At 36.2% G+C, this 20,050-nt stretch overlaps 1 protein-coding gene and 1 long non-coding RNA gene across 4 annotated transcripts in view; one reads left to right on the top strand and one right to left on the bottom strand.

The window, feature by feature from the left end:
- cap2 (cyclase associated actin cytoskeleton regulatory protein 2) overlaps positions 1–20,050 on the top strand; it is a 42,048-nt gene that overhangs the window by 19,741 nt on the left and 2,257 nt on the right. For all 3 annotated transcript variants that reach the window (XM_073858344.1, XM_073858345.1, XM_073858346.1), the window contains exons 5-12: positions 6,299–6,438; positions 7,809–7,895; positions 9,221–9,329; positions 16,107–16,284; positions 16,375–16,547; positions 18,211–18,333; positions 18,434–18,517; positions 19,870–20,013. In XM_073858344.1, coding sequence (XP_073714445.1) covers positions 6,299–6,438; positions 7,809–7,895; positions 9,221–9,329; positions 16,107–16,284; positions 16,375–16,547; positions 18,211–18,333; positions 18,434–18,517; positions 19,870–20,013 — 1,038 coding nt within the window. The remainder of the gene's footprint in view (positions 1–6,298; positions 6,439–7,808; positions 7,896–9,220; positions 9,330–16,106; positions 16,285–16,374; positions 16,548–18,210; positions 18,334–18,433; positions 18,518–19,869; positions 20,014–20,050) is intronic.
- Positions 2,048–2,913, bottom strand: LOC141351333 (uncharacterized). Its single transcript, XR_012359557.1, has 3 exons — positions 2,859–2,913; positions 2,419–2,524; positions 2,048–2,282 (listed from the first exon to the last, which is right to left on the bottom strand). It is a non-coding gene; the product is annotated as an uncharacterized lncRNA (long non-coding RNA).

Genomic DNA, 20,050 nt, shown 5'->3' on the forward strand with positions numbered 1-20,050 from the left:
ACTGTAAAGTGTTGTGTTCTTAAAATAAATTTATAATATTTATTATTGTATCTTATTATACCATTAAAGTCTTGTGTTCTTGAAATATTCATGATATTATTTTATATCTTCTTATTATAACATTTTATATAGATTTCTTTTATGTTAGATGCATATTTTGCTAAATTTGGGTTAATAGAAACCAATAAATACACTTGTAGGACAGTGGAGTACAACACTTGTACACCTGAGTATGTGACTATTAAATTACATTTATCTTCTACAAAAATGTAGTTGAAGCGAATGCTTCACTAATGTCAAAGCACATTGTATATCCTCTACTGTGGTAAGTCACATGGTTGGTTTTAGACTACTTGTCTGCTTATTCATTAAAAATAGCATAATGCATAGTCTATCACATAAAGGTTGAATCTTTTCAAAGTTACAGTCAATATTCCATTTAAATTTGCAATATCATTTTTACACCATATGCTTTCACATTTACATACAATAAGGGCAGGTAACCTAGTCTTATTTATTATTATTATTATTATATTTATTTATTTATTTATTTATTGAATTAATCAGATGATTTCGGAATACAACAAGGTCGTATTAAACATTAGTAAATGCATTAACATTAAAAATAAAGCTTTTCAGCAAGTTTTAATTTTTGTTAATGTTAGTTAATGTCAATACAATTATTTAGTTCATGCATTAACTAATGTTAAGAGTTACAACACTTGATTTTATAAATTTATTAGTAAATGCTGAAATTAACATGAACTAAGATTCATAAATGCTGTAGAAGTATTGTTATTTGATAGTTCATGTTAGCTAATGCATTAACTAATCTAAACAAATACAACCTTGTTGTAAAGTGTTATCGATTATTTAGATTAGTTCACAACCCACACATTGCGGTGGACACAAATAAAGAGGGGTGCACAGATAGTAAGCTTTCACTGGCAAAGCAGCACACCACTCCTTCCTCCATAAAAGGGCCTTGCTGTCACTTTCAGATATTTACATCATGGTTTATGGTAAGCCACATTTTTTAATTGTGTTACTACTTCGTGGAATTGGATGATGTCAAATTATGTCTTTAAATACAAATGTACAACAGTACAGTGAAGCAGGGCTTTGCATTGCAACTCTTTCACTTGCATATATGCCCTTAAATGATTTACAAGCATAGTGGATGAGTGAAGACTAAAACCTTCTGTAAATGTTATAATGTTAAGGTCATATTATACTTTTATACATTTATACAAGTTCCTGTGGCTTACCATAAACCATGATGCAAATATCCGAAAGTGACAACAAGGCCATTAATGCATTCACTAATGTTTAATATGACCTTGTTGTATTCCGAAATCCTCTGATTAATTCAATAAATAAATAAATAAATACATATAATAATAATAAACAAGACCAGGTCACCCGCCCCCACTGCATGCAAATGCGAAAGCACATGGTGCAAAAATGACACTGCAAATTCAAATGGAATATCGACTGCAACCCTGAAAAGATTCAACCTTTATGTGATAGACTATGCATTATGCTATTTTTAATGAATAAGCAGACAAGTAGTCTAAAACCAACCATGTGACTTACCACAGTAGAGGATATACAATGTGCTTTGACATTAGTGAAGCATTCGCTTCAACTACATTTTTGTAGAAGATAAATGTAATTTAATAGTCACATACTCAGGTGTACAAGTGTTGTACTCCACTGTCCTACAAGTGTATTTATTGGTTTCTATTAACCCAAATTTAGCAAAATATGCATCTAACATAAAAGAAATCTATATAAAATGTTATAATAAGAAGATATAAAATAATATCATGAATATTTCAAGAACACAAGACTTTAATGGTATAATAAGATACAATAATAAATATTATAAATTTATTTTAAGAACACAACACTTTACAGTTCACACAAACGTTAAATGGGTATTTTACAAAACCAATCAAAAAAATCAATATTTACATTAGTCTATCCCCACTAGTAGATTCACAAGACAGGGTTTTTTTGTGTAAACAAAACCCACGAATAACTCTTTTGTCTCATATATTTCCTGCTCTTCTCTAAAATATAAAAGGGAAGGGAGTCGACATTTTTTCTTCATTCCTTTCACACTCATAAAACATGGTGTTTATAAACAAGTCCAACATTGTTATAGCCAACAGGGCATCATCCTTTAGATCTTTTGCAGCTCATCTTCCCAGCAAGTGGTCTCCTTTAGCCACTTACAGGTCAGCTGAATGTTTCTCATCACCGCTGAGTCCTGTGTGCTATATAAGAATTCCAATAATAATATAATTAAAAATGATGTACTGCTCATAAACAAATTCATGAAAGAGGAAAGGTTAATAGACACATTAACAAGTTAAACAAGTCAATCAGTACAGAAACATTCCTGCTACATACATCTTCCTCTGGTGTCTGGATGATCTCCATGACATCTGACTCAGGTGGAGTGAATTTCATGTTATCTGCATATGTTACTTTCTGGGTGAGTAGTTGTGGGACTTGACTGTAAGAAGAGACAAACATTAGAATGTTTTTAGGCATGCATTGCTTTATTTATATATATTGTCTGCATACTGGAAATGCACAGAATGGAGGTTTTATCATAAGTATAGTTATTAATATATCATACTTTGTCAGAGGAAATGTCTAAATTAACTGAGCACCACCACTTCATGATTATTGGTGTGTCAGACTGATAGCAATCGAAAATCTTAATCGTTCTTTTTTATGTTTACTCACAGTCATAACATAGAGTGCATACAAAAAACAAAACAATATTAACAAATGCTGTGTTTAGTACACAGACACAGGTGTACAGCAAATAAAAGACCACTTACCATCAACATAAATACCCCACAATCAATTCCTCCTAGCTGTAGAGGGGCACACTGTTAACTATAGAATTAGACTATATACAATTAATACAGTATATAGCTGTCACATCTAGGGATTTTTTTTTTTTAAGTTAAGTCTTTCTGTTTGTTTACAGTTTTGTTAAAAACGTGTACTTGGTTTACTTCAGTGGATTATTTGTGACAACTGTGTACTTTGTTCTTTCTTAATACTCCACTAAAGATATTTAAACAAGTTTACAAGCAGCAAGAAGTGAAAAAGCTGTACCTCAAAATCAGTACAGACATGTTCCAATCTCGAGGGGAAGGAAAGGTGGGGATGCTGATGCTGGGGATGAAGGTGGTGCTGCAGCCAATGGAAGGTTGTCCAGAGGCTGGATTTTTACACATTTAAAAATGTTGATGTACAGTAACAGCAGTGAAAGTGTGGGATCGTCTGCACTTGAGACCATACTTGATGATAATAAAATCTAAAACATAGAAAGAATAAATTAGCATCATTGTCTTGTTTACATGTTTTGTACAGTGCATTGCATATAAACAGCTTTCGTGATGAATCACCTTGCTCAAGAGCACAACATAAAGAGTATTTATATACATGTTTTTAACTTGTCATAAGTAATGCTACGTAGAAAAACTATTATAACAACTGAAATAACGTAGTTTAAATTCAGACATCCCAAAGGTTTCACAACACAAGAAAATATTAAATGAACAGTATGTTTTTAGTTTTAAATGCAAGAAAGAAATTACTATGACATGCACAAACAGAAAGGTTCAACAAACATGATGTTTAACACACACAGTATAATTAAAATATTTAATTCACACACATACCTTTTTGTTGAACTGCATGATTTCAGAGCTCGTGTAAATGTTTATTTACAGTAGGCACCGTGATATAGACAGCAGAAGATCCTGTCCTCGCATAAGTATTGTCTGGTGCACCTGTGCAGGTTCAACAAATATTTGAATACAAAAAATAAAAACTACAATAAAAACACTACGTACCACTTGTGGTGGACGGGAGAATGTTAGCACATTAGCTATCTAGTGTTTAACGCGAAACTCAACATACTCCCGAAAATCACGTCGAGACAGCGATAATTGTAAGATTAAGATTTAATATACATATTAAAGCTCAGTTTATCTTTAAATTACCGTTTTCTTCCCGTGCAATACTCCGGAGTACTTGATACAGGCTGTACAGGAAGTTTAAACAAACTCTATCTGCGCCTGCGCACTTGATGCTGCCACGCCCACTAGATCCAGCTAGGGTGCCACGCCTCGCTAGAGCTCCAGCTCCGCCCATTTGGCTATGCAGCGGGCACCACTTGCAATAAACGAAAAACGAATTGACTGAAGTTCAAAAACACTCTTCATTTTTTGTTCAAAAAGGAATAACGATAATATGATCGCCAAAAAACGAAAAACGGGACGTTTTTAATTGGTTTTTCGTTTTTTTATTCTGACACCAAAAACGGTTATTTGGTTTTTCGTTTTGAAACAAAAAACAGAAAAGCGGTATTTTCGTTTTTTAATTACAAACGAATTACGGATTATCCAGAGATCCCCTGACCCGGAGTCAATTCAATTCAAATTCCAATTCATGAATTGAATGGAGGTCAATTCTGAAATTCTGAATTGTGCACAAGCCTGGTTTATATGAGTAACACCAGACCTGGTGGTACCCATATATACACCAGCAGTGTTGATTTAACACTGCTGATTTTCCTGTGTAGGGGCTAATCACACCAAACGCGTTTTAAACGCTTAGAAACGCAAGGTGCGACGCACTGCCTTTTTTAAAAAGAGCAGCGCGATGCGCCTTTTTACATTCCTAGGCAACCACCAAGTCAGCTGTCTTGTCAATCAAATATTGAAGCGTGAGCACTCTTTTGCTGTTAACTATTATATTAGCAGAAACTTTAAAAACTTTTGCTCTGACCTTGTTTGAGGGTGAGAAGTGCACAAACACGCAGGAAAGAGTTAACGAGTAGAGATCGGTTCTTCAAAGCAACTGTAAAATTCCCTCACCACAACGTTAGGCCCGCCTCTCCCCTCATTCAATTTGACAATGAAAAGATGTGAATGACGTCGACTGCTATTCCGCTTTCAGCGCTCCTTCAAAAATGCGTGCTGCGACCGGCGGCAAAAACGCAAGGTGTTCGGTGCGCATAAACAGCGCGCATACTCTCACTGCCCATAGAATATCATTCAAAAAGGCGTCTGCAACTGCCATAAACGCGTTTGGTGTGATTGGCCCCTTACAGAGTATTTCTGTGCCAAATGCACTTCGCCAAGGTTTGTACAAGCTTTGGAAAGTTTTTTTTTTTCGAACACCGGTACATCTTACGTATGATTTCTTTTATGGGCACTTCCTCCGAAAAAGCATAAGTCACAAATTATCCAGTGTTGCTTGGGTCGTGACTTGCTCCTCCTACAGCTTGTGACTCCTCCTTCCGAATGTTTCTGTGTGTTATCTGAAAGAATCGCTAGAGCTGATCTGTCTTTTATAAATCTGATCAAACTAAAGACTCTTCGGAGATATAAAGGATGTAATACTGCTCTATAGGTACTCAAGATTAACATCAGATATGCAGAAACAACGTGTGTTATGGGAGCTTTAGAGAAACCACTCAACTACTTATTTTTATGAGGTTGAAGTGAGGTCATTAAGGTGATGACAGAGCACATCATAAGCAAGAATGATTTTATGCCCTTGAACTGCAGCCGTACACGAGTTCACTAGCCTGAACTGATGAGGGATATTTTTAATCCGGAAAAGCACGTTTTTAACCTTCTCCCATTAGGTTCTCTATAAAAAACTGACTGAAACGGTCGACATAGCAACAGTAGATGTAAATATAAAAATGCTCATTTAACAAAGGAAACAGTTTGTTCCCTTTCTTATTCAGCGGTAAACTGTAAACATTAGGAGAGGACAGGGCCTTACAAGGCAAAGGGGGATCTCCCCATCAGAGGCTGGAATGCTGTGTGGGAGGGAGGTGAGGCTCTCTGGATGTTTCATTGGAAATAACGGTCCCTAGTAAACGTCCACTTGGGAGTCTTCGGCTGTGTGATTTTCTTTTCCCTTGCTTTAATAGAGGAGGGTGAGCTATACAGCGTACAGAACAATGGCTGAAACGAAATCCTGTTTTTCATGAATGTGGTTACTGAATTACGTAATTATGAATAGTTTATAAGTGAATATGTGATGAACTAAATAATTTTTACAAACTTAGTCGAAATGCCTAAGCTAGTCAATCACATACACACTATCTTTCAAGCAAAAATCATTTATATAACACTAAAACACTTGAAATATTAAAAGGGCAGATAGCTGCTGAAAGAAGTGCTTATGATTTATGTTACAAAGTAAGTATTCCTTTTCCACAAATGACTGATTTTTTTCTCGTGTACAGACGGAGCTGACCGACCTGCTCCGGCCTCTTTCCGAGCAGATCCAGGAAGTCCAGAATTTCCGGGAGAAGAATCGTGGAAGCAGCTTGTTCAATCACCTGTCTGCCGTGAGCGAGAGCATCCCGGCTCTGGGCTGGGTGGCTGTGGAAAGCATCTCTGTCGTTTCTCAAATCCTGACATGGCCCATAACTTCCTATAAATGGAGTGGCCACACACCGTCTTTACGAAACCTAGAACTGGAGCAGAAAAATACTTACAGTATGTAAACTGAGCGGAAAACATTTAGTTTGATTTATGTGTCTTGTTTGTTTTGAATCACTTAGTGTTATGGTTTCACATTCAGAGTTGGTCACGGTTTGTGCATTTTCATGCAGTCATCAGACATTGATTTAGTGATGGAAGCCCACCATATTAAACTTTTACATTATCTGCCTTGTCCTTATTAGGCTTGTTTTCTTTGACTGTGACATCAGGCTGACCTTGTATAAATGATCTGAGACATCAGTGGGTGGACGACCACAACTGATATTTGAATTTTTTCTTTTAAAGAGTTCTTCATATCTAATCTGTTTAATGTGAAATTGGACATAAGAAGAAGTCCTGGACTTTATCAATGTTCTGCATTAAAAGACCGCTGCTGTCTTCTGCTTGAAGGAAAACACCACCGTTTTTCAATGTTTTGCCGTGTTCTTGCCTCAACTTGGACAAATAATACGTACATGCCTATCTTTTTTTCAATGCGTGCACTTAATCTTTGTACAGCGCATCGTGTTAGCATTAAGCCAAGCCCCATTCATTCCTTAGGATCCAAACAGGGATGAATTTAGAAGCCACCAAACACTTCCATGTTGTCCCAATTTGGGGACTGTTACAGGAGTGGTTACACGAGTGAGTATGGTGGCACAAAATAAAATGTGGTGAATTTTTAAGCAGATAAAGTTTGCAGCACTTCGACATCATCACTCCTCATTACTCCCCCTCTCGATCAACCTTCTGTCAATATTACTGCGCCTGAGGTCAAAGTGCTTCAAACTAAGTGCTCTTCCGCCGTATAATATAGTTCTCATTTTTTATCTGCTTGGGAAGTCGCCATGTTTTGTTTTGTGCCACCATACTTACTTGTGTAACTACTTATGTATCAGTCTTTAAATAGGGAAAACATGGAAATGTTTGGTGGCTTCTAAATTCATCCCTGTTTGGAACCTAAGGAATGAATGGGGCTAGGCTAAATGCTAACACATTCACAACACGCTGTGCAGGGATTAAGTGCACGCATTGAATAAAGATGGGGGTGTATTGATTTGTCTGGGTTGAGGTAGGAGCATGGTAGAATGTTGAGAGGCGGTGGTGTTTTCCTTTAAGGATGTGTTCAGAAGTTTCTCAAAACCTGATGCCGGCTCCAGGCTGTAGTCATGTCAGCAATGAATATAAATGCCTCTTTAAATGGTTACCATGTCTCTTATGTTAGCTATCTTTTGTCCATTTAATTGTGTTTTCTCTCTTTCTCTGCATTGTGTGTCAGAAACCAGGGCCCTACGTGAAGGAGATGAACGACGCTGCAATCTTCTACACCAACAGAGTACTGAAGAACTACAAAGACACGTTAGTTATTTACTTACACAAGATGATGTCAGTCTGATTTGTTAATCATAAACTAACCCTTACAAAAAGTACTGTAGTGGTCACCATGACCAAGGTGTAGTAGTGGTTAGATCTTACTCATCGTCAATTTTAAAGATATCAAGTTTATATTTTTACAAAATGTCCCATTATATAGAATGATTTTACATAGAAAGCAGTAGGGCTGTCACACTGATTAAATAATCGATTGTTTTACCTCATCGGGATGAATTTTTAGATCACCACAATGATTGCACATCTCTCTAAAAACACAAGGGGGAGCTGCAGCACTTGTATAAATGAGACATTATCAGATTACTTTTAAATTTGTGTTATGTGTATTAATATTTACTGCCAGGTAAACCTTGCAAAAGATTTAATTTAAATAATGACAACAATGTGTGAAAATTATTTTATAAACAAACAAAACATTTTATGAGATTTTAATGTCAAAGTACTAAAACAGCCAATTAATTGTCATAATCGTCACAATTTCTTAGACAATTAACCAAATTTCATAACCATAACAGCCCTAGAAAGCAGTAAATCACAAAAAATGACTTTAGGTGGGTTTTACAGGCAGGGTCACATTTATTCAAAATTAAATTCTAATAGAGATGCACCAATATAACGGCCAACAATCATATCGGCCGATAAAAGCAATTATCGGTTATCGCCTGATAGTCGTGGGCGATATACCCTGTCAATCAAAAGAGAATAGGAAAATGCAATGAATTTGAGCTCTGTGAATAGAAAATATAAAGAAACATTACGTTTAATGTTTAAAGGGATAGTTCACTTTAAAATGAAAATTCTGTCATCTTTTACTCATCCTCATGTTGTTCTAAACCTGTATGAATTTCTTTTTTCTGATGAACACAGAAGACATTTTGAGAAATGATGGTAAACACACAGCAGATTGTGACCACTGACTTTCATAGTAGGAAAAAATATTTTGGAAGTTATTTTTATTCCATTATATTTTTTAATCCCTACTATGGAAGTCTATGGTCACTATCTGCTGTGTGTTTACCATCATTTCACAAAATATTTTCTTTTGTGTTCATCAGAAAAAAGAAATTCATACAGGTTTAGAACAACATGAGGATGAGTAAATGATGACAGAATTTTCATTTTAAAGTGAACTATCCCTTTAACAATAATTGTCTTTATAAGAATAAATAACATTCAGAAACTCTTCAGAATTAGTTAATGCAAGTTAATATGAACACCAAATTGTCGGTATCGCCAGATATCAGTCTCTAATTCTAACGTTTCCTCTACCTGCATGTCTCCACTGACCCCACTGACCCTCGTCATGTCGAGTGGGTGCATTCTTATCTGAGCATCTGGACTGAACTTCAGAACTTCATCAAGGAGCATCACACCACCGGGCTGGTCTGGAGCAAGACTGTGAGTGTTACTTCAAATCACAAAATGAATTAAGGCTTTTTGCCACAAAACCATATACAGAGTAAATAGTAATTCAGATATGCCCCCTTTCCACCAGTAACGACGGGGTGCTAGCTCAGAACCAGTGCTTTTGTTGGTTCATATTTGGTTTGAATGGTGAGTCTTCTAAGAACCGGTTTGCCTTTCCACGCACTAGAGAGCCACACCAGAGCCAAGTCTTATGTCACTGTTTACGTCTCATCTTTCCCAGCAACATTAGTGCAGCAGCACCGAACACAAACACACCATTAACAATGTCAGATGTTGCATCATTATTAATGATCACAGCTTTCCATACCTACATTGGCATCCAAACGTGGCGAATCCAATCATAGATATATACACTAGATGTCGCATTGGGGCTCTGAGCATGCGTCAAAACCGCCGCCATCTTGGAACAGGGGTCTTGTCATTGGAAGTATCTAGGTAAAGCTGCTATCTCCGCCTGTACTTCGAATTCATGAACGATGCCTGACTTTTGTGCTGCGTATGGATGTTAGGGCTACTAGCACTATGCATTACAGTTAGAAAAAGTAAATTTTCATAAAATCAAAACGTTTATTTTTTCCTGTACTAAATGCTAAATACATCTGACTGTTGAAACGAACCAAAAGAAAACCAAGAAAATCGCGTTCATGACGATTTATGGTGATTTTATTTCGGTTACACCATTGCCTACAATGACGCTGATGCGGGATTCCCCTGTTTCAAGATGGCGGCTCTAGTTGACGCATTCGGTCCAATGAATTGCTGTATCCAAGGCGACATCTAGTGTACATATCTATGGAATCCAATGTGTACGTGCAGCTCAACGTAATTTATATAAACTATTAATGGTCAGGGCTTTTCATACCTACACTGGCATCCAAATGTGGTGAATCCAAAGCTCGACGTAATTTATATAAACGGAGGTTGCAAATACCAGAAAGTGCGTAACATATTTTATCATTTACATAGAAAGTTTTAGCCTTAGCATGTAGCTACACTCCTAGTATCATGTCACGGTAACCCAATTTTAGACCAGCAATGTTTGGTGCTACTTACCAAACTACTTTGGGTATCGAAAAAGAAAGAACTCATTTGAAATTAGGCTCTGAAACAGCACTTAAACGGCCTTGGTGGAAAAGGGGCAATGGTGTTCCTGTAGATCACTGGGCCCGGTTGCATAAAGCACCTTAAGTGTAATTTTCCCTTAAGTTCACCCTTATGTTTCCCTTAAACTTAAGGGTGTTGCAGAAAAAAACCCTTACGTTTTTTCTGTTGCATCTCCATGGCAACAATAGTATTCGATAACGACAAACCTGGGTCGCTGTCGTGAAACACTTAACGATTATTTTTACATAAGAGAACCGTTTAAGGGATTATACTATAGGCAACAGGTGTTTTAGCATTTGTTGTAAAGTTGTGGACCTATTTTTCCAAATGCCTCACACCTGTACATTCTTCCGTTAAGAGCTTGAATAATAGACACTCCAGCCCAGTTGGTGGCGATAATCCATCTTTGCCAATTGCAAGAAAAGTTCCCGGTGCGAAGTAATACCGTACCTCACACAGCACATCTAATACAAGTCAATGGAGTTGGACGTCTTTGTAATTGAAAGTTTAATGCCTTTTAATGCACCCATTGTAGAGGTGGGAGGTGAAACAACAAACACCTGCAAATTCTCGGGCCAGCATCATATGTCTAAATTTCAGTCAAAACCGTTCTATTTCATCATAAACAATCTGAAAACAGGGCTTTAAGTGTAAAATACAGAATTTGTCCTTTAACTAATTGTTAACAAATACAACCTTATTGTAACAGTGTTACAGATTTATGCATGTCAACCTTGGGAATTCACTTCTTCTATGTAAGGGATAATGTAGAGGCATCCGGTAGTTATCGGGAAATAAGCCCCGACAGTGTGATCAGGACCCGACGGGAAGCGGAGGGTCTTGTATCACACTAAAGGGGCTTATTTACCTGATAACTACCGGCTGCCTCTACATTATCCCACTTATTACACGGCTACTCACCACATAAGAAAAAAAACTGGACATGAATATGAATTTGAAACATTTTATTGGCATATTTGTTTTAAATTAATATTTTTATCCTTCCGCGAAACTTTGCACAGATGCATAAAATGATCGTAATACCTTATTAAGATCCTCTGCTTCATACTTGTCTGTTTCCATTTTTTTCTCTTTTAGCCAGTCTTTGAGAAGTTTAAATGCACATTCTGTATTTTTTTGAGTGTTGGCTTCGTAGCTGTCATGCTCTATTTTGTTCAGTCTCAGTAAGCTCTCTGTGTCTTGTCGTTGTTCGTTGTTCGTTCTTCTATCCACTGTTTAAATGTTTTGTTTTGTCCGTACATGTTAAAATGAATGTCAAACTTTTTCCATTCTTAATTGTGGTTGTCCAGTGTTTGTCACAAGATGGCACCAAACAGTAATCTTTGTTGGCGCGGAGGGATTTAAAACATACAAGTAGTACCGGCTATGCGTTATTACTTTGGAGCGTTTATTATTTGAAAAGAACAAACCTGCAAATGTCTCAACTGACCAATCAGAATCAAGCATTCCAGAGAGCCGTGTAATAATCTCAGTTAGTTTCAGAAGAGATCTCAACAATGTCACAACTGAGTTTAGATTTGCCAAATCTGCACTCAAAAGCAATATAATTGAAGATTTTAAACATGAACATCCAAATCCAGATTATTTTACCTATACAATCTAATTATAGTCTTAGTGGCAGTTTCCTGGACAGGGATTAGACTAGTCCCGGACTATATAGATTTGAAAATAAATGTAAGAGCTGTCCAGACTGAAAACAACTTGCAGTGACATATGGTTATATTTCCTAATTAGAGTCCTAGTCCTGGCTTAACATAACCCCTGTCCGGGAAACCACCCCTTGATGTACTTAGAAATTATCTAATTTGTTTCTATTTCTCCTTAGCAATGTATAGAGAAACATCTAAGTTTATACTTAAAAGAACTAGGTACACTAGCATTTTTCTCTGGGATTGTCCAAATTTCAAGACAATTTCCAAAAGAAAGATGCCATTTATAGAAAGTGTTTTGTTTAGTTACCTTTCAAAATTCATATCTTGCTTTAATCACTTTGAAAGAGCTCTCATACATCACCTTAAGCAATTCTGAAACTTATTGAGTTTGAGTGAAATTCTGTCTGTCAGGGAGTGAAATAGTGCGTGTGCATGTGTGTCTCAAAAGAAACCTGAGAGCCCCCTTGACTGTGTGTCAGCTGTCCCTCCTGTCGTAAGGGGTCCAATGTGTAGAGAACTGTAAGCTGCGGACAGGTGGTCCTTAGGGTCTTTTTGCATGGGGGGGTGTTAACCATAGAAATGTCCCCAACAAAAGACTAGTGTGTCTCTGGCTTACACACCTGCTCTCACACACGTTCCTCGTAATTCAAGCTCTCCTCTTATGTATTTAACATCCCATTAAATATACCTGTCACACAATAAAACTCCAGCATCACTATTTTTACTGCTTTAAACAGGTTGTTTAGTGCATTTGAATTTTGACTTCACTCACAGTTGATTCAGTTAAACCTGTGCTGAACATCAGCAGAAGTATTGGGATTAAACACACATGTGTGTTTGTACAAGACAGGCAAAGATGGGTGTGCAACAGTTGTTTAAGCCGGTTGAAGTGTTGAAGTGGGAATCGTGTGCAACTGTCAGTGGCAGCTGTGCTGACAATGTAAAACAGGCGTGAAGGTGCCGTCAGGGTATAACACAATAGTCGACTGTGCCACGCCGATCTGTGCTTTCGCTTGAAATGTCATTTAAAGAGATTTGCCCAGTTGTTCTGAAAGTGCCTGAAACATATGGATTTTTAACTACCAGATTACAAGAAAAAGTTATCTTAGAAAAGACTTCAAACTGTATTTTAAATTACTTGGCTCAAATCGTTTTGACCTTTACCTTACATTTTTACAGATACATTATCAGTTAAAGTGATAGTTCATCCAAAAAAATGTAATTCTGTCATCATTTATTCACTTTCATGTTGTTACAAACCTGTATACATTTCTTTGTTCTGATGAACACAAAGGAAGATATTTTGAGGAATGTTTGTAACCAAACAATTCCTAAGCCCCATTCACTTCCATAATATTCTTCTTTTCCTACTATGGAAGTGAATGGGGCTCACAAATAGTTTGTTTTCAAATAAATGTCATTTATTTTTGGGTGAACTTTCCCATTTGGACATCCCTATATTTTATTTATTTCTTCATTATTATTTTCTAAATTATTATTTTTTATTTTAATGTAATATTTTTAAAAAAATATATTTTACGGATACATAATTAGTTAAAGGGATAGTTCACCCAAAAATGAAAATTCTCTCTCATGTTGTACAAACCTGTATACATTTTTTTTTCTGATGAACACAAAGGAAGATATTTTGAGGAATGTTTGTAACCAAACAGTTTGTGAGCCCCATTCACTTCCATAGTATTCTTTTTTCCTACTATGGAAGTGAATGGGGCTCACAAATAATTTGTTTTCATATAAATGTCATTTATTTTTGGGTGAACTTTCCCATTTGGACATCCCTACATTTTATTTATTTCTTCATTATTATTTTTTAAACTATTATTTCTGTACTTTAATGTAATATTTTTGAAAAATTATTTATTTATTTAATTTTACAGATACATTGTCAGTTAAAGGGATAGTTCGCCCAAAAATGAAAATTCTATCATCATTTACTCACTCTCATGTTGTTACAAATCTGTATAATTTTTTTCCTGATGAACACAAAGGAAGATATTTTGAGTAATGTTTGTAACCAAACAGTTTGTGAGCCCCATTCACTTCCATAGTATTATTTTTTTCCTACTATGGAAGTGAATGGGGCTCACAAATAGTTTGTTTTCAAAAAATGTCATTTATTTTTGGGTGAACTTTCCCATTTGGAAATCCCTATATTTTATTTATTTCTTCATTATTATTTTCTAAATTATTATTTTTTATTTTATTGTAATCTTTAAAAAAATATATTTTACGGATACATTATTAAGGGGATAGTTCACCCAAAAATGAAAATTCTCTCTCTTGTTGTACAAACCTGTATACGTTTTTTTTTTCTGATGAACACAAAGGAAGATATTTTGAGAAATGTTTGTAACCAAACAGTTTGTGAGCCCCATTCACTTCCATAGTATTCTTTTTTCCTACTATGGAAGTGAATGGGGCTCACAAATAGTTTGTTTTCAAATAAATGTCATTTATTTTTGTGTGAACTACCCAATTTGGACATCCCTACATTTTATTTATTTCTTCATTATTATTTTCCAAATTATTATTTCTGTACATTAATGTAACATTTTTATTTTTTATTTTACAGATACATTGTCAGTTAAAGGGATAGTTTACCCAAAAATGAAAATTCTCTCCATTTACTCACCATCATGTTGTTACAAACCTATATACATTTCTTTGTTTTGATGAACACAAAGGAAGATATTTTGAGAAATGTTTGTAACCAAACAGTTTGTGTGCCCCATTCACTTACATAGTATTCTTTTTTCCTACTATAGAAGTGAATAGGGCCCACAAATAGTTTGTTTTCAAATTTTTGGGTGAACTATCCCATTTGGACATCCCTACATTTTATTTACTTATTCATTATTATTTTCTAAATTATTATTTCTGTACTTTAATGTAATATTTTTTTTAATTTTACAGATACATTGTCAGTTAAAGGGATAGTTTACCCAAAAATGAAAATTCTGTCATCATTTACTCACTCTCATGTTGTTACAAATCTGATATGTATACATTTTGTTTGTGATGAACACAAAGAAAGATATTTTGAGTAATGTTTGTAACCAAACAGTTTGTGAGCCCCATTCACTTCCATAGTATTCTTCTTTTCCTATTATGGAAGTAAATGGGGCTCATAAATAGTTTGTTTAAAAAAAACAACTTTATTTTTGGGTGAACTATCCCATTTGGACATCCATACATTTTATTTATTTCTTCATTATTACTTTTTAAATTAATATTTCTGTACTTTAAAGTAATATTTTTAAATTCATGCTTTGTAAAAGATTCATATATAGGCACAGTTTATCTCCCTACAAAACTAATTTCAGGCATACAAGCTTAACCCCTTAGGTCAGAAAACATAATGGGTGTCCTAACTTGACAACTTACTACAGTATAATAGTTTTTGATATAGTTATCCTACGATAGTAATCTGTATAAAATGCAAAGGTGATGGTTGTGACTGAAACTTTGTATTACTGGCATTTCTGGCAATTTACATTATGTGAATGTAATGTTTCAGATGCCTTCTATTGCAACTGATGCTTTACAGATTTCACTTTCAAGATTCTGACTGGTAAAAACACGCTTTTAATTTTATGGAGGTCACCTTAGTTTACTCAACTGTAAACTTTATAGACCCAATCCATTGCCTTATACTCCCCCTACTGGAGACTGCAGAGAACTCCACCATGGTCCACCAGTGATTCCCAAATGGCTTTAATTTAAGGAGTCAGATTTTATATTGAAAATCAAGTAGGAACTTGATACTGAATCAGAATTATTTAATGTACAAATGCAAACAACAATATCCTTAAACGCAAACACTGAAATACATCAATATTAACTGCATAGGCGTAGCAATGAGCATAGGCCAAATACAAATAGTAATTCTGCAGTGTTAGAGTCAAAAAGTCTGAATATTTCTGTGTGCTTATCTATGTGTTTTGCCCAGGGTCCCATTGCCCCTACCTCGCTGTTCAATGCTTCTCCTGATGGTCTTTGCCCTCCACCACCACCACCACCAGGTCCTCCTCCAGTGTTCATGGATAACAACTCTAAAGCAGACGACACAGCAGCCCAACACTCAGCTCTATTTGCACAGCTTAACCAAGGAGAGGCCATTACCAAAGGTAGACAGGAGATCAAACATCAGACTACAAAGTCGATACATTGTCCATCACTATACACAGTATATATCAAGTGATATATTTTGCCTCTAGGTTTAAAGCATGTGTCTGATGATCAAAAGACGCATAAGAACCCAACCCTGCGCCCTCAGGAAAAGACACACCACGGCTCTCCGGCCAAAAGTCCGAACTTCAGCTCATCTGGCCACGCACCTGCCAAGAAACATTCCCCTGTACTGGAGCTGGAAGGAAAGAAGTGGAGGGTGGTAGGTAGCATGAAGTATTTATACTGTTCACTGTTTGTCTAATTCATATATTCATGTATCCAAAGAATACCAGTGGCGGCTCGTGACTGCTCATCGGGGGGCGCAAATTCAAAATAAGTGTTCGGAGTGTCATCTGTTTTGCTTGTGTTTTCAAAATATGTGTTTGTTGAGTCATGTGAACCATGTGCATCACGTTTTGTCAAAATAAGTGCCTGCTGCAACCGTTTGTGATAAAAGAGACGCTCACGTTCACAAAATACACGCAAGACACTCCCTTAACAGTGAACTCTGATTACACATGAGATTATGCGAGTATCTGGCAACCGCGAGCGTCTCTTTTATCATAAACCCTTTAAGCAGGCACTTATTTTGACAAGACACGTCATGCACATAGGATCTCTCGACGCGCAGATCACATATTTCACAGGCAGAAGAATACAATCCTAGTACATTTGGCAAAATATGTAGTATATAACTGAGCACAATGCAAATAATACGGTATCCCACAATGCAATGCACTTAACTCAAGCTTCCATTTCTAGTGTGTTTAATTGTTTGAATCAAAGTGCTAAAAGATTATAATAAAAAAACATGAATATAGGGCTGTGTATTGGCAAGATTAAAGCGATACGATTCGTATCATGATGCGTGGGTTACGATACCATATGCTGCATTGCCCAGCGATGCTGTAAAGTGAGGTGGTATATTTGGATATATTCCATTTTCTTAAAAGAAAAATCCAGATCATTTACTCACCACTATGTCATCCAAAATGTTGATGTCTTTCTTTGTTCAGTCGAGAAGAAATGTTTTTTGAGGAAAACATTGCAGGATTTTTCTAATTTTAATGGACTTTAATAGACACCAACAACCAATACTTAATTCAACACCTAACAGTTTTTTTCAACTGAGTTTCAAAGCACTACAAACGATCCCAAACGAGGCACAAGGGTCCCATCCAGCAAAACGATTGTCATTTTTGACAAGAAAAATAACAAATATACACTTTTAAAGCACAACTTCTCGTCTAGATCCGGTCCAGGGCGACCTAACGTAAATGCATAGTGACGTAGGGAGGTCACGTGTTACATATATAAAACGCACATTTGCGGACCATTTTAAACAATAAACTGACACAAAGACATTAATTTGTATCAGTTGACATACAACAACGTAGGAACGGTCCTCTTTCAAGACACTGGGGCGGAGTTTCAAGGTCGTCCTTTGTGATCTCTTGACGTCATGACGTATTGCGTGGGGTCAGCTGGCGCATCACGACCGGATCTGGATGAGAAGTTGTGCTTTAGAAGGTATGTTTGTTATTTTTGTTGTCAAAAGTGACAATCGTTTCGCTAGATAAGACCCTTATGCCTCGTTTGGGATTGTTTATAGTCCTTTGAAACTCCGTTGAAAAAAACTGTTACGTGTTGAGTTAAGTGTTCATTGTTGGTGTCTATTAAAGTCCATTAAAATGAGAAAAATCCTGCAATGTTTCCTCAAAAAACATAATTTCTTCTCGACTGAACAAAGAAAAACATTTTGGATGACATGGTGGTGAGTAAATTATCTGGATTTTTCTTTTAAGAAAATGGAATATTCCTTTAACTTACTATTGAATCACATTCAAAAACCAATGGATCTTTTGTGTGCATTTGTCCTATAGGAGTACCAGGAGCAAACTCATGACCTGGTGATAGAAGAGACTGAACTCAAACAGGTGGTTTATGCATTCAGCTGTAGCAATTGCACACTCCAGATCAAAGGGAAAATCAACTCCATCATAGTGGATAAGAGGAGCTCCTTAAAACGCCAGCTGTTTCTATACAGTAACGTTATCTTTTCCTTTATCACACCACGCCTGGGTAACGTCTGTCTCTCTTCTCACAGATAATTGTAAGAAGCTTGGACTGGTGTTTGACAATGTGGTGGGCATTGTTGAAATCATCAACTCTAAAGATGTTCAGCTTCAGGTCAGGACAGTCATACAGTAAATGTGTCTACGTAACACACTGCAGAGTGAAGTGTGTGGATGTGTGTGAAACACTTCAGGTTGTTATTGTAAAGGAGAATGTGTTAATGTAATGTTTGCACGTGAAGGATGGTCTCTTAACTGCGAGAAACTATTAAGAATGTCTTAGTCTACACAACTCTAAGTGGTAAAAAGGTTTTTGTTAAATAGCAAATAAAACATGTTTGTCAAATTAAAAGATGAATTATTTTATATTTTTGGAGATTTTTATGCGATAAGGTGTGTGATTATTATACATTACAATACTTGCAGATATTTGTAAGGTAAATTACAGACAGTAATGCCTCTAACATGAACGAAAAATATACGTTTTAATTTGTCAAGCATGTAAAACAAAGTTGCACTTTTAAAGGAAAAAAGTGTGCACTTAATCTTTGTACAGCGCGTCTTGAATGTGTTAGCATTTAGCCTAGCCCCATTCATTCCTTAGGATCCAAACAAGGATGAATTTAGAAGCCACCAAACACTTCCATGTTTTCCCTATTTAAAGCAACACTATGTCGTTTTTTACCTTTAAATAATGTCTCTAAAATTATTTCAGTGATAGAACAACTTTTAACTGGACAAATTGTACTGTTGCTGCAACCTGAGCAGCCTCCTAGCTGCTACAAGCACACTCTGAAAGTGGCGGTGGAGGGTAGGAAACACAGCCCCGCCCCTCCCCCTGCCTGCAGAAGAGTGTCAGATACCAGGCACTGTTGCGCTTTTCAACCACATGGGGGAGCTGTAAGTCATTTTTACAAGGAAACTGCATAGTGTTGCTTTAAAGACTGTTACATGAGTAGTTACACAAGTAAGTATGGTGGCACAAAATAAAACGTGGCGATTTTCTAAGCGGATAAAAAAATGGAAGTGTTTGGTGCCTTCTGGGTTGATCCCTGTTTGGATCCTGGGGAATGGATGGGGCTAGGCTAAATGCTAACACATTCACAACGCGCTGTACAAAGATTAAGTGCATGCATTGAATAAAGATAGGTATGCATTAATTTCTCTAAGTTGAGGTGGGAACGTAGTAAAATGTTGAAAAGCTGTGGTGTTTTCCTTTAAGGTCTAACTCTATGATATGTTTTTGTCTACAAAAAACCATGCCACATACTGTAATGTAAAGAACATTCTGTGAAAACTTAAGTTTGGTATCTTTAATATTGACTTAGTAAGGTCATGTTAGGATTTAAATCAATGACGGAAAATTCAAACTTTGATGCTTCTAATCTCAAAATTAGATTATGAGACTTTAGCCGGGATTTGACAGGCAATGTCACATTAATCATTTAGTCATTTTTTGCCTTACAGGTACTGGGAAAAGTTCCTACCATTTCCATTAATAAAACCGAGGGGTGTCATGTGTACTTGAGCAAGGATTCACTTGACTGTGAGATTGTCAGTGCCAAGAGTTCAGAAATGAACATCTTAGTTCCTAAGGGAGAAGATGATTATGTGAGTGTATTTACACTGACAATCTTTTAACCATCTA

Source organism: Misgurnus anguillicaudatus, chromosome 20 (genome assembly GCF_027580225.2).
Source record: "Misgurnus anguillicaudatus chromosome 20, ASM2758022v2, whole genome shotgun sequence".
NCBI classification, from domain to species: domain Eukaryota; kingdom Metazoa; phylum Chordata; class Actinopteri; order Cypriniformes; family Cobitidae; genus Misgurnus; species Misgurnus anguillicaudatus.